The 15977-nt window shown below is 46.9% G+C and overlaps 1 protein-coding gene across 1 annotated transcript in view; it reads right to left on the reverse strand.

Annotated features, from left to right (window-relative positions):
• Positions 1 to 15977, reverse strand: part of NUP43 (nucleoporin 43) — a 146591-nt gene that overhangs the window by 97001 nt on the left and 33613 nt on the right. The window contains exon 2 of the mRNA XM_069607722.1: positions 11933 to 12055. Coding sequence (XP_069463823.1) covers positions 11933 to 12055 — 123 coding nt within the window. The remainder of the gene's footprint in view (positions 1 to 11932; positions 12056 to 15977) is intronic.

A 15977-nucleotide genomic window follows, 5' to 3' on the forward strand; every position in this document is an offset into this window, starting at 1 on the left:
CACCGGTGGGCTCTCTACTGTGAATCCTTTAGCTAGGTTGCCTGGTCCTACCTCCTGTAGCAGCACATTTTCCACACATGTTGCGGGGTCTTCTGCTCTCTTCGCCTTCCAGTAGAGATAATGTTTTTATTTTATAAACACTCCAAACATTGCAATCACTGGTCTTGGTGGTGCCCTGGAGGGAGTTTCCTGGCGAGGCACCGGTGGGCTCTCTACTGTGAATCCTTTAGCTAGGTTGCCTGGTCCTACCTCCTGTAGCAGCATATTTTCCACACATGTTGCGGGGTCTTCTGCTCTCTTCGCCTTCCAGTAGAGATAATAATTTTTTAATTTTATAAACACTCCAAACATTACAAACAAGGAGGACATCTGTGTTTAAGCTTCACAACATTACAAAGTACGCATTTCGGTCCTCCCCCGTCCTGCCCCTTTAACTCGAGCCCCTGCTTCCATGACATCGTCCTGCTTATCTTCAGGCATATCTACTTTCATTACCTCTTCCGTATCATTATCACTATGGTCGGCCTGGGAGGGTCCTACCATCGAGGCCACCAATTGTCTCCATGCTATTAGGGGTCCCACCTCCCCCCACCGCTGACTGCGTCATAGCAGGCAGCCGTTTCTGCCTCTGCCCACTTCATGAGGTCCGTCCACCACATCTCAATTCTAGGCCGTTGGGCTGCTTTCCAGCACATTGCAATTCTCTGTTTGGCCAGGTCTTTAATCTTACTGATGTGCTTCAGGTTGCGTGGTCTGGTAAAACCCCCAAGCATGCATGCCCAAGCTGACTCCACCTCCAGCGTAATCCCTTTTCCCGCTAAGCGTATCTTCAGCTCTGTCCAAAACCTTCCCACCTCCAGGCAAGCCCAAAACATGTGTAGCATCCCAGCTCCGTCCTCGCCGCACCAAGGACATTTCTGTACCACCGGGCCTCCAAACCTGGCGATTTTACTGGGGGTCCTATATGCTGTATGAGTGACATAATTGAATCTGCTGAAGCCTCGCGTTTCGGGACACTTTGCGATACCTTTGGGTTCTCTCCCATTGCCCATCCGACATAGGTTCTCCCACCTCCTCTTCCCAGTCTCGCCTCAGTTGGAGCAGCTCCTTTCCCACCCTAGTCCCCAGTAGCTCATATAGGCGAGATATTTCATGCCCATCCTTCGAGATATACATCATCTCGATGGTTGCATCGGGTTGTTCCGCAAGCACTGCCTCAGGCCACCTTTCTCGCACCAGTTTAATAATTCTGGAATAAGTAATGTGTTGGCCTTTATGCACCCCAGTGTCCTCCATTAGCCTCTGAAAGTCCAATGCCGCCCCCTCCTGCCATATATCTCCAAAGGTAGCCAGGCCCATCAGTTCCCAGTATCTACAGACCCCTTTTATCATTTGGGAGTCCTCTCCGCATAGCGCCACTAGCGGCACCAGCAGGGAGAATGGGGCTGGGTTTCCCACAATTTGCCATGCTCTGCGCCACATTTCCCAGCCAAGCACCAACAGTCTCACCATTCCAAGTACCTTTGATTTAGGCAACCACACTGTCTCTAAGGAAGGGAGCAGGGTCCTTACACAACAGCCTGGCTTCAGACGTTTCTTCTTCAGACAACCACCTGGCCACATTTTGCAGCTGTCCCGGCACATAGTATAACTCAATATTTGGCGGGTTTATACCCTGCCCTGTCACACCAGTTTTGTAGTTTCCAGAGGGCCACCCTGTTCCTGGAATTGTGCCATATGAAACCCCTCCACAGGCTTTGGAGTTTGACAAAAAAAGCGTTTGGGGATCACATACGGGATGTTTACAAAAAAGTGTAACAATCTGGGCAGGACTAACATCTTAATCAGAGCCGCTCTACCCATCATGGCCAGGAGTAGTCTAGACCAAATCCCATGGTATTCTTAATACCTTCAACTGCCTTTTCCGTGTTGCGTTTGTGTTCCTCTTCCCAGTCGTGTGGTATATATCAATACCCAAGTATCGAAACGTCTCGGTTCGCCAGGGTATTGGCAAGACTGGTAGGCTCCTCAGTAGGGCACGTCTACCTCCCCAGGGGGAACATGCTAGATTTCTTGGGATTTACTGCTATGTCCGAGAGGGTAGCGTATCGTTCCATCACCTCCAGGACATATTGTAGGTTTTCGTCTGGGATGCGCAGATATAATAGTATATCATCGCATACAATGATATGAGATGCGAACCTCCCGCAGTGTGGATCCCCATCTCCCTGTATTGTTGTCTGACGCAGACTGCCAATGGCTCCAACGCAAGGATATACAGCATGGGTGACCAGGGGCAACCCTGTCTAGTGCCCCTGCCGAGTTGCCATTTATCTGAGATTGTAGCACCCGTTTTGACCCTTGCAATTGGGGAACTGTATAACATTTTGACCCACCTCAGATACCCCGGCCCCATCCCATATTCTCTCAGAGCTGCTAGCAACCAAAGCCATCTCACTGAGTCGAAGGCCTTAATGGCATCCAGCGAGACAATTACCAGTTCGCCGGGGTCCTACTCCGTTTGGTCGATAATGTGGTGAAGTCTCCTAGGATTGTCGGTTATGTTCCTGCCAGGGACGTAGCCTGTTTGGTCGGGGTGTATCAGTTTACTGATGACTCGCTGAAGCCTGTTTGACAGCGCTGCTGTGAGGATTTTGATGTCCTTTTTAAGCATCGATAGGGTTCTGTATGACCCGCAGTCTATGCTTGGCTTACCTGGTTTTAAGAGCGGGATGATCACCGCCTCCCGTAGGGACTCTGGCAACCTACCGTGCTCAAGCGCCTCATTAAGCATGGCCAGCAGCGGGGGAGCAACTTTTGTTTGCATGTTTTATAGAATTCGCTGGGGAGCCCATCCGAGCCTGGGGCTTTGCATGTGGGCAGGTGCTGAATCACTATCTCTAATTCTTCTGAGGTGATTGGGGCGTCCAGGTCTGCCCGCTCCTGATCGTCTAATTTGGGCAAGCCTATGCCTTATAATGTTTCCTGAATCTGTTGATCCATTTCTTCCCCTGCATCCCCATAAAGACGTTTGTAGTATCTAAGGAACTCTTCGTTTACTCCCTCCTGGGTATCCCAGATCTGGCCCTCGTCCCCTCCGATTTCCCTGATCACTGGTTGTGATGTTTCATTTTTATATAACCAGGCCAGCAATCTGCCCGGCTGGTCTCCGCCCGCGTGCTGCCTTTCGACGTATTTCTTGTAGCTCAACTTACATAATCTTTCCCAGTGCTCACTGCTGGCTTGTTGTAGCAGCTTCATCCTTACCTCATCCTCCTGTGAGGTGCCCCCCTTACGCATTAGGTCTTCCAACTACCTCTCCATTTCTTGCAACTCTCGTTCTATGCCTCCTTGGAGCCCTCTGGATTTTGATATGGCTACGCCCCGCACTACTACTTTGAATGCCTCCCATAAAGGTTCCCACCGATTGAACACTTCCGGTGTTAGTGTCGAAATACTCAGTGATCGCCTCCCTCAGGTCCTCCTGGAATCCCGAGTCCTGCAGGGGCTCAGCTCCAAGCTTCCACGCTGGGATTCGTGCTCTAGGGGGCTGGTGTCGCCACTCCAGGACCAAGGGGGAGTGGTCCAGGAGCACTCTGGCATTATACTCTGCGCCCGTCGTTTCTCCTACCAACTCAGCGGCAGCAAACATAATCCAGCCTCGTGTGCAGGTTATGTGGGGGCCGTGTAATGTGAGTACTGCCTATCTGCTGGGTGTAGCTGCCTCCAGACATCTTCGAGTCCAAAATCTCTCAACAGGGCCTGTAACGCCTTTGCGGCCGGAGTAGGTTTGTCTGGTTTACCATCTGATCTGTCCATTTTAGGATTTAATCTACAGTTAAAGTCCTCTCCCCATAGGATCGCACCGCCCAATAGGTGGCTAATTTTGCCATATAGGGTTCTAAAGTAAGCCGCTGCATCTTGGTTAGGGGCGCATACGTTTATAATGCTCACTTCCCGGTTTTCCAGCATCCCCCGCACCACCATCATTCTGCCTTCTGGGTCCATTGTAGATTGAATCAGCTGAAATGGTACATGCGGTGCCACCCATGTGATAACTCCCCTCACATAAGCCGAGTATGTGGCTCCTGTGGTACTCCCTCTCCACTTTCTCTTGACCACCTCCAGTTTCTCCCTAGTAAGGTGGGTTTCCTGTAATAGTGCTATGTCAATCCTCATCCTTCTTAGGTACATCATTACTTTATTACGCTTCAAATAGCTGTTGAGGCCCCTCGCGTTCCAAGTCACCACTTTAAGGCTACCCGATTCCATCGAGGGGATATCCCGCCTGATTTGACACAAGATTTGGCTTGTTCCCCTCCCACTTCCAACAAAAACTCCCCAGCTAGCCCCCCCGACCCCCTCTACACAACTGTCAACCACTGCACACAACCCCTTCCCACCCCCCCTCCCCTACCCAACCCCAAAAAGTGCCCAGCTCCATCCCTGGATCTCAGGCTCCCCCGTGTTTGGACCTGCCTCGGGATGCCGAGGGCAGGAACCCGGCAGGGTGTCACCGGTCTACCGGTGACCCAACTAATCTATTCGCTGTGGGGTGCGAGGGCTAGTTCCGTTAGGCTCCTACGACATTAGCTAAGTTTCCCATGCTCAAGGATCATGCCCATGTGTGTAGCCCTAGTCACACGCCTCCTGCAGGCTATATCCTGTACTATATTCAAGTCCCAATGTCTTAGACTGCGACACCGTGGGTGCCACAGTCGCATTATTACTTATCTGCGCCGTCTTCCTTCTGGATGCCCGATTCTTGGGGGCAGCTCTGCGAGTCTAGCCATTCCATAGCATACTCCGGGGTTTCAAAAAACAATGTTCTGCTCTTGTGGAACACTTTCAGTTTTGCCAGGTAGATCAGCATGTATTTGTGAACTGCTTCACGCAGCCTTCTTTTCACGGTGCCGAAGTTCATGCATCGGCTTTGCACCTGCAGGGTGTAATCCGGGTATGCAGTTATGTTTGCTGATGCCGTTTGTATCGTTCCACACTTTCGGCAGTGCTTAAGGAATTTCTCCCGATCACGATAATTCAGGATCTGGGGGGGTTTGGGGGGGGGGGGGGCTGGGGGGGTTCCCCGGTGGTGGCTTCCTCATCAGGGCTCTGTGCACCCTTTCCACAGCAAACCCCTGGGTGAGCACTCCTCCGGTTATCTCCTGCAGCAGCATTGTTTCGAAGTACTCCATAGGGTTAGCTCCCTCAGCTCCTTCAGGCAATCCAACAATACGTATATTATTCCTTCGGGCGCGTCCTTCCACCTCCTCCGCCCTACTTTCCAAGTTGCCCATGCGTTGTACTAGAGCATGAAGTTCTGATTTGTGGGCAGCACAAGCCACTGTAGTCGGGGCCACCTCTTTTTCTAGGTCCCCTGTACGTTCTGCCAGTGCTCCGACATCTTGCCGGAGGAGATTCACCTTCTCTTGTACTCCCCCGACTTTGAGCTCTAATGCTGCCTTCAGCTCATTCATGGCCAGTCCTAGTTTGGTTTCCCCAAGCCACTTTTAGGTCAGCAATCGCGTTGAGGATCTCCCGATCTTTGCCCATGGTGTCCATGCTTCCAGCGAGGGTTTTGTCTTTGCTCCTGGCCCCTTCTGCCCCTGGCGGGGTCCTGGCATATTCCTCGAGCGTGGGTTGCTTGCCCTTAATTTTGGGCAGTTTGTTAGTCATCTCGGTGCGTCGGGGCAGTGTGTGCAAGCCCCGCAACGTGTGCTCTCTGGCCTTCGTTAGGTTAGGCTGTTTTTGGTGCCCGGGAGCGCTGTGTTAAGGGAACCCCTAAACTGCTAGATCTGCTCCCAGAGTGGGCTGTGTCCTCCCACGTAGTTGTGCTTGGGCACTTCAGTCTGCTCAAACAGTGAGCCCCAGCCACTGCAGGACTGATTCCGTGGGCACACACCCGAGTTCTTATGGATCTCTCCAAGTACAAGCACTGGCCCTGCGTGTGTTAGCCGTGAGCCCTGCCAGATCACCATTTCATCCCTCGCGTAGGTGGTAATTGCAGAGCTCACCGCCAGGCGCACCTCGCTGTGCTCCCCTCTTTACCTCCTGCGTGGGCTAGGGGATGTCTCCTTCCCTTTGCATCTATGAGCACTTTGTGCAGCCCTTAATCATGGGGGGCCAAATCGACAGTTTCTTAATGTCCACCGTGTCAATCCGCTTTATATAGGCACATCATTGATGTCTACATGACCAGTGCTGGTATAGGCTAGAGACAGAATCCTTAAGTTGTTTTGGCGCACCCTTCCCTCTGCACCTTCTGTCCTGCTTTTCATCGCTGCCACTTGCAGCTAGAGTTCTTTCACCTCGGTCATGGTCTCCACTATATGCAGCTTGTTTTCCACTGCTTGGCTTAATACTGTCCGTACTTTTTCAGCAAGCGTTCCGACATCCTGCCGCAGCAGCCCTACATCGGTTATAGCATTGTCCATTTTCTTCTACAGAGTAGTTTGTAGTGGTGCTATGGCCTTCAGGATCTGGTTCTCCTCTGCCTTGGACTATTAGTTCATTGCCCCCCCCCACCCCCTCTTGCAACAACCAGCTGCTTCCCTCTCCTTTGCGTGCAAAGGCATCCATTTTGCCCCATTTAGGTTTCCCCTTGTGCGGCCCATCAGGCATGTGAGCGGGGTGCTCTCTTCTGCAGTGCTATGCACATCCCCTAGTCCGTGCATGAGGCGTCCTGCTCCTACTCCCCCTGCAAGTGTACTCCGCCAGATCCTGCTTCTCCTCCTTAGGGAGAGTCTCTGTGCAGAGCACAATCTCCTTGCATACTCTTCCGCTCCATTGCCTTTACTACTTCTCTACTGTGTGTAGCCCACCCCCAGTTCACCTCCACCAAGGTGTAGCGCCCTCCAGGGCCTCCCAACTGCAATGGAATAGCCATTAGCATAAATTAACAAAATACAGCCAGGAAATTTGTCAAGTTCTTTGGACTCAGACACCATTCTCATGCATTACTCAGAAATACACAATTGACAATGAGGGTAATAGGTTCATATATTTAATATCACATCTATCTTCTAAAAGCTCTGATTTGCATTGCATATGGTATAACAGCAGCAACTATAACATAGCACAATACCATACATATGAAAAGATCTGTTATGCAAGCAAAGAGCATGGTTTACATTAATAGTGAAAACAACAAGTAATCATTTTAGTTTAGCTGCTTGAGTGACCTGGGATTTATATTATGTTGATATATGCTATGGAGTGGTGAAAAATACAAAACGTCTTTAGTCTCAAAATTGCACACAGCTAGACTCCCCATTTAACTCACGCTTTAGGACAAGATATGCTGCACACGACCCGACCATGGCTTCCTTTTTAGCTGGGCCTGCGTAGGTCTCGCCCTCGCCTATGCTCTGGAACCTGCGATGGATATCTCCCCAGCCCCCACGACTTGAGCCTGCTGTTTGGTGCCCGAAACCCACCCCCCACCCCCACTTCCTGTTCCCATTTAGCTTGCCCTTTATATGTAATAAAGGGATCAGACCTGAGCGTCATATACTGCCATGTGGGAGGTTAAAGCCTACCGCTTAAGAGTGTTCATTTGCTTGAACATACTACATTCCTATGTGCAAACATAAGAGACAGGTGTTGTCTGTGTCCACTGTTTGTCACCACTATAGTAACTGGGCTTCCATTCAGTGAACGGGTAAAGAGTGTTCCTTGCTTCCACACAACTTCAACCTCCATTATATTAAATGGGCTTCGCTTCTGAAGGAGTGTTATGCTCGATTTATGCTTGATCCAAAATGGCGCGGGTGCGCAATGCATTCTGGGAGTGCTCGGAGCCATGTTGGATATTTGCTTCATACCACAGTGAAACGCTGCACACATTTTGCTGAGACAAATATGTTTTCCCAAATCTGGTATGCGGTCAAGGCCATTTCTGCTGGGAAAGCTAACATTGTTATGGCTTGCTACTGTTCTCTGTGGAGCGTGTTTTTAGAGAAGGGAGGCACTGCGCTTCTTGGGGAAAGCTCTCGATTGACCCAGCTGGCAACCGACGGCTGTTCCTCAACTGCGCAAGTGCAATTTCCATCGAGAATTATATGCGGAAGCCCGGAGGGGGTCAGGTGAGACTTCAGCCGGAGAAGGACGCTTACGTCCGGCCTTCCTGTGAGCTGTGGTACTCTCGGCCTGGCTGTTCCCAGGGTCTTCCAGCCACTTCTGGACGAGATGAGGAATCCTGTTACGCTCACGGTGATGTATTTCTTTTTGACTTCTTTACTTCTTCTGTGATCTATGTCCTTATTATTTTTATGAGTTATTTCTATGTACTTGTAATCTTTGAATAAATAGCCGTAAAGAGCTGATTATCTTCTAAAGAGTGTGGCTGTGAGTTATTGTGTCTGTCTGTTTACGGTTCAAAGTATTTGCTCTATAATTGCATTGGCGATTTATGGTTGTTCCGTGCACTTTTCGGGGAAGAGCAATACAAGAAGTTACGCATGTCACTTGCTTCCACACTCTCTTAAATGTGCGCATGTATTTTGGCGCTTCCTGTCCTTCGACTGCTTGTCAGATCCAAGTGATGTAAAAAACATCTCCTGAGTTTGCTAGGTGAAGACAAGAAGTTGCCACTTGCGGTTAGGTTGCTCTGCGTGAGGGAAAAGCTACGATTTCCTGATCATCGCTAAAGCCAAGAGACAAGTGTATGTGTGTGTTCTTTATTAAACCCACATGCGTTGTTTATTCAAGGAACTACATAATCTGAAGCATGTGCCTGCTTTTGTTCCTTGTCAACAGCCCTTGCATTATGTGGAAGAGTGTGCTTTGTATTTAACAAACATTTGTAGTCTCTTGCTGTTGCTATTAACTGTTTTATCAGTAAAGTCACCTGCTCTGTGACCAACTGTCTTACCAGGCTCGTTGTCAATTATCTATAATCCATGACACTTCAGCCTCTATCCACTTTGTAACCCGCTTCATGTATTGCCACTGCTCCTCACAGGTCCTGCAGGCTTCCTTGGGTCTACTGTTCCTCAATGGGCGATCTCTGTGCCTCCAGCCTTGCCTTCCTTAGTACCCTGTGCCCGGGATTCCTTCTTCCTTTAATTCTCGTCTTCCCGCTTCTGCTCCTGGCATCTGTTTTCCCCTGGTCTGCACTCTGGGCTTCCGCCACCTCGCCACTCAAGTCGGGGTGGGTATTATTCCTGCACCTGCTTCCCTGGTAGACCCACATTCACCCAGCAGTGTTGCTGGGACCGAGAGTTTCCAGCAGTCCCAGCCATCTGTGCTGCTCTCAATCATGCAACTATCCTGCACTGCACTTTACTTACTGCCGCCCAGGTTTATATATGCTCCTTCCCGAAGGTTCTGGCGCTTCACTCTTCTTCCCCTTCCACAGCAGTCTCGACAGCCGCCGAGGTCTGTGAGCCTCGTCTTACGTTCTTCCCTGTAGCAGCCTCCTGCTGGGTGCTCTGCAGTGTTCCGCAGCCACACTTCAGCAGTTGCCTTACACTGGCATTTCAGTACCCACGCCTGGCTCCCCGCATCCCCACCTCTGGTGACTGGGGGCGTGCCATATTTTCCTCCACAATGGGTGTTCAGTCGTCCGAACTGTCCCCTCAGTGCTCCCTTCGACACACCAGGTCCCATTTTCTTGTCTCAGACTTCAGGCCCCGCAGTCTTCTGCAAGTTCCTTTTTTCTCCCTTGCACCCTGCAGCTGTTAAGGAAGGTAGTTCAATGTTCCCAGCTGTTCAGTTATTTTTCTCATGGCAAGGCTAATCTGTATTGACTGATTCGGCAGGAGCTCCCTGTGCTCACGTCTTTACAGCATGGCTGCTGGACATGCCCCTATTCGGGTCCAGTGCATTTTTCTTAGGTTGAGAAGGTTAACTAAGGTATTCAACCTGCAGGTCTAGCAGAATTTTAAAGAGTTTGCAGGGCCTAACCCAATTCACTAATGTCTTACTTCAGCAGTACACAAAAATGCAGTATTGGTGAATAGTTTATGTCTTAGGTGCAAAGAACTTCTGGTGACATTAAAACAGTTAGTAAAACATTGCTAATCAAATGGGTTAGCTAATAGAATATTTTAATCAGCACACTCTGCTAATCTATTTTGGAAAACTAATTTATGCATTGTTGGGCCTCAGTGAGGTGCAGCTTGAGTCCCAGTGAGAGTCCAAATACACAAGTGGAAGGGGGCCAAATGTTGATGGGGGAGACTTTGTTCAAATCACCACGAACACAGACATTTGTCGATCATCTGAGAACAGATTTCTCCAAGAATCATTTGTGCACTTGAAAATTATGAAAGAACACCGGTACAGAGGTCACAAAAAAAAACCTTCCCAAATTAAAAATGTGCATGGGGGGGGCAGTTTTTGTGGAGAGAGAAAACAGAAGAGGGCCATAGCTTAGTGCAACCTAACTGGTATGTAAGCAAACCAGTCTGCCTGGGAACTGGGGAGGCACAATGATGACCGTCTTGGATTCTGGAATCCAAATCTGCTGTGAATGCCCTTTTACACGTGGCCTATGTTGGCCAGTATCAATTGGTTGTTTTTCAGAATAGTTAAACATTGCACCAGGAACTTTTGTCAACTGCTGGGCTTTGATACTGAAGCATCCAGAGAAGACCGGCCTAAGAAAGATGACCGATGCGCTGAATCGGTCTTTTGGATATTCAAGAATCTTGCAAAGTTCTGCCTCCAAAAACAGAAGGAATCCGATACAGTACCCATTTCCATTGATCCAGAACGTTTGGGCTGAAGGACTGTCTTTAGCTCCTATGAATACTGTTACTGCTCTTTCCCCAACCAGATAACTGCATCCTTCTGGCTTCCCGGCCTCTGCTGGACCTCTTGTTCAATGAGGTGTCACAGGACCATGGTACAGTACTCGTTATTGAGATGACCACCGATATGCCCTGCTGCACTTTAATCGAATCCCAGTTTTTTCACCTTTTGGTTGGGGGGGTAAGGAGTGGGATGGGTTGACCCTCTGACCTCAGCTGAGCTCTAGTATGTTCCTCGAAAATACTTTGCTCATCCAAATGGCAACTAAGAATTCATGCTGCTGTTTCAAATACTCATCTACAGACGCCGCAGTGTGGCACAGACTTCACTTCGTCACTAGGGTCTCCTGATGCATCCCCTTTACATTCTTCTATGGCTGTAGGGCATCCATGGTTAGCTGCCCATTCTGAAGCAAACTATGACAGTCACTGCCACTGACAACACTAATCACTTCAGCATTCCAACAACCTGTAAAATGACACTAAGATACAGACCAATCTAGCTTTGTACATCCTTCCATTCCCGAGGAGGTTTTCCTTCTGTCCTTCTTGCTTATGGGGCACTTGTGCAGAAAATCTACTTCCTTCCATGGGTTCATATTGGCCCATTGATTGCTATGGGGCTACAGACTATTATTGGCACTTAAGGGGCATTAGAGGCCAGAGAGGCTCACCTATTTTTTGCAATTATTTCCTAAACACAAACTTTTAAAAATAAAGAATATATTTTTACATATCTTTTGTGTGGGCATGCCCATATTGAGCATTTAGCGAAAGAGTTTACTCTACCTCTAAAACCAGACCCTCTCGTTCTGGAGGGTTGCAGACTGTTCCGGCCATACTATCACATGGAGAGTCCATGTAACTAATTGAAGTTGGTTGATAAATCTGGGCCCTACAACGAAGGAGGAAATATCTTACGCTTAAGCGCCGTACATAAAACTTTGTTGTCGCACTTTATGGGGAACTGTCACAACTCCTCTTGTAAGTACTTATAATTTCTACGAGGTAGTACATCTTTGGGAGCTTAATGCTCTAATAAATATAAACTCTTACGCCAATTGCTACTGCAAGTTTCTTAAAACAGCTTAAGTACCCAAACCTTTCTCCAGACTTCATAAATGCAACAGTTAACAAAAATTAACATTTTTAAGTACGGTCTGTACCAGCTACATTACCTGCATGTCCAGAACATCCCCATGGTGTGCGATGTCGCACAATAACTGATGATCACCTTCATATTGCCCATCGGGACCAACACTTTCATACTCCCCGGTAGACCAAATGGAAACTTTATTCTCCTAAGGGACAAGAACATGGTTGTGACAAGTGACAATCTTTCTTTTTATTGCACATGAATTCTGGGCATTTCATAAAACCTACATTTTTCCATTTAGAATCATTTGAGGACATTTGAGTGGCAGCTCACAGTCCTTGAAGTACTGTTAGAACACACAGATAAAATAGTCATAGTGGCACTCATGCCCACTCCCCTTCTGGAGTATACTATATAGAGTTGAATCGGGCGTATCCGATCAAGCATCTACTAAAAGCCAATAACAATTTTGCATTGTCACCGTCTAATCTTAATGTCCTCCCATTAACCTGCTGGAAACTATGCATTAGTTAACCAGAGCATGGGTTCAAAGAAAATATTTCAGTTATAGCTTGACAGTTCAAGGATTAGTCAGGAGGCAGCCAGCAAAATGTACTTGGGTTTTAATCAGTTTCAGGTTATGATAATCTCAAAATTACATATATCATAGTAGACACCCACGGGCCATCACAGCGTCACCTCAGGCCCAACTGGTACACACTAAATATGCCAATGGGCTGCACATGCACACTGCGTACATCAAAACATTCTACCTTCAGATAACGTGGCCAGCAGAACACAAATTGGCCCTTCAAGTAGGTTTTTAATAAGAAAAACCCGTTCTGAGTTTGAATTTATCAAAACTGCTACATTTTGAATAGGTCTAGTCTTCATATTCAATTGACTTTGCAAGTAATAACAAAGCTGAATTATGTTTTCTCTTTACTATCCAAGTAAATGCAGCATGCCTTTACATGCTGAAGGGCTCCGTCTAATATAATCCAATCCTGGTGCAGTGTTAAAAAAAAACATTGTTTTTAGTATAGGTTTTGTACTTATAGAAATGGAACACATGATTTACTGATTACCTCATTGCGATTTTGGAAATGGAGTAAATGTTTTAAAGTGAACAATGAATTGGGATTTCAGAAAATGAACATCTAAAAATGCCAATACTAAATGGTTTGTCCATTCAGGGAAAACGTTGCATTTAGCACAATTCATAATAGAGTGACAACTTGAAATGAGTAGAGACTAGGTCTCTGCGATTGACAAACAATAGACCATGTGTGGTTGTCTTCATGTAGGAGTTCTCAAAATGTTTTTCACCAAAATCATGCTGTACTTGGTATAATCTGTATTCAAATTGGCTTAGCCCAATTGAGCAGGATGCTAGAGTTCAGCAATGAAGCCAGCACTCCATAAAATCATCCAGTTGCCCCACTAAGGTATTGACCCAATGCTCAAAGATGACCTACTTCACTGTGGATAGTTTTCCTTACACAATGTTAGGACGACAGTGTGTAATCTTAGATGCATTACAAAGTGTGCTCCTCGGGGCAAGCTTCACGTCCAAAGAAAAGGTAACCTTAGACCGTCTGAAACCTCAAGGTTGGCACAGGAGAAGTTCTCCTACCCAGTGGTATGTGAATGAGAAGGGGTGGATGATCCAACAAAGCCTGATCCAGGCAATGAGATGCCCACCCTCAACATTTGGGAGCAGCATTAAAGGATCAGTTTGTCCTAGAAAACCATTCATATACAAGCAACGAATATGAAACCACTTTGGTACCTTGATTTTCCTCACTAAATTTAGCAAAGATTAAACTCACCCAGTTCTTGGATGGTGTGCCCAACAAGTGGATGCTGCAGCCACCTTTTGGGCACGCCATACAAGAAATGTGTGAATGCAATACTGCAATGTAATCCTTGCTGCATTTAGTGAGAGGAACATCAAGGTAATGTTATTAGTAATACTAGTTGGGAAGGAGATGCAGGCAAGTAAACCCGTCCATGAATAATACAGGAAAATGTACTTTTTCCATGCTCCTAGCTGCTACAATGCATTTGCGGACTCCACTTCCTAAGGGCAGTGAAAAAGAAAAAAAGTCTGGTGATAATGCCACCTGTGCTAAATCGTTCAATAACGATGATGGCATTTTGCTAAAGAGAGCAGCAGCATGGTTGCTTACGTTAAGACCATTCACTCTGTTGTCTGTTAGATTAAACAAATACCAGAGCAATCTGCTCCAAGCACCAGGATATTCCAGAATAGGGATGTAACTGTATAAAAAAGGTATACCATTGAAGATACCGTGAACCACTTAATTGAACAATAACCGTAACATTGTTTATATCGGTATACCGTTAAGTGTGCTTTTCAATCTGATTTGGAAAGGCTGCAGTAAGCAAGTGCTGCACAGTCTTGTCTTGCACTGTTGGATGTGCCGTCTGCCAAGTAGTTTCAGTTGGAGCAGTTTTTAATGCCATTCCATAAACCACACATGCATGACACAAAATCAGTATGTTAGCAATAGGAAGAATAGATACAGTGCCAAGAAGGAAAACGGTTTACTTTGGGTTGGCGGCTTTGGGGTTTATTTATAATGGATAACGTTCTCTAAACATATGACAATGGGGAATTTCCCTGGTTCCATCATTGAATTTACACATAATAAGTCACACTGCGAAATTCACTAATCTCTGTGGGTATTCCCTGCTGCCATACCAAAGGGTAACATGTCTGTGATTACTGAACATCTTTTGGCCCGCAAGTAAACTAAAGGCTGTAACGTAAAGTGTGTCTGTGAGTGTGTATGTGAATGTGAGGGTGAATGAGTGTGTGTGCACGCACAAGCGTTTACTACCATCAGCCTCCATTGATCTGTGGCATGCAGCTTATCAAGATGGCAACATGTTCATCTTCACCAGTAGCCAGTGGGGGAGCTAATAGCCTAAACGACCACTTAAGAAAAGCTATTCAGTTTGCTTTGCCAGTCGCAGCAGGGCTTCCACCCCCCCCTCCTCCTCCTCCTCTCCACACGTGCATTTGTGTTTGGTGGAAGCAAGGGGTGGCATTTCAGCGGAAAGTATGTTGAAAAGCCCAATTCTGGCCCTGGGTTGTCTTTGTTTCTGATGATAAATCAGACAATTTATAACATTTTAGAAAATATTTGTTAAGATTTGTTAACTCCACCTGCTATACCGCGATAACCATGATATACCGTCATTTGGCAAGAAGGTTATCGTATCGTCATAAAACTAATACCGTGACACCCCTATTCCAGAAACCTACATAACTGCGGCGTCTGCTTTAAATCCACTACGTTTTTTTTTTTTGCAACTCTGGAAACAGATTTAGCGTCAGTGAAAAGTACTGACATATGATAAGTGTTTAGCTCAGTGCTTTGCCAAGATAGAAAGGATCATTTTAATGCATAACGTGGCACACACACACACCCGTCCATCCCCGCCCCCCCCCACTGGCATTGGCTTGGATGTTTTATAAAAGGCAAGCACCATTTGCATGGCACTTGACCCTGCTGGAGTGTATGGCGATGCTTGAAACTTGTGACATTTACTGCAAACAAACTTTATTTACAGTGTATGGCAAATAAGAGTTTCATGGTGCATGGCTGGGCATTGTGTGGCAGCATTACACCAAATATGAAGTGTCTATGTGACATGCGCCATTTTACAAAGGCCACTGGTAAATATTTTGACACCCGTCACCATGGATCGGATGCTTTTCTCTTAGGCCGAGTATGTAAACTACTTGCAGGCATAGCAGAATTTTAAAGAATTTGCAAGGCCCGACAAAAAAAAAGCGGTGAACGTGTCAGAGTTATTAAATTGTTGCAAAGAAGACAAGGAGGTAACGTAATTTCTCTTGAGTTGCTAGGAATTGAATGCACATGAATCATCTAGTTGCGATCAAAACAATCCTAAATGAGCACGTTTGTCGCTTGTTCTAATTGTAAATTATCTAATCCTTTGATAAACTAAGAAAATTAAGACTTCAAGTTGGGCAGAGAGTAGCTTGGATAAGTTAGAAATAGCTATTATATTAGAATATCCAGAACAAAGCAAATATGCACTCGAGCTCTAAATTACTTGCATTTTGTCAA

This window comes from Ambystoma mexicanum, chromosome 4q, assembly GCF_040938575.1.
Source record: "Ambystoma mexicanum isolate Mex_15411 chromosome 4q, UKY_AmexF1_1, whole genome shotgun sequence".
NCBI classification, from domain to species: domain Eukaryota; kingdom Metazoa; phylum Chordata; class Amphibia; order Caudata; family Ambystomatidae; genus Ambystoma; species Ambystoma mexicanum.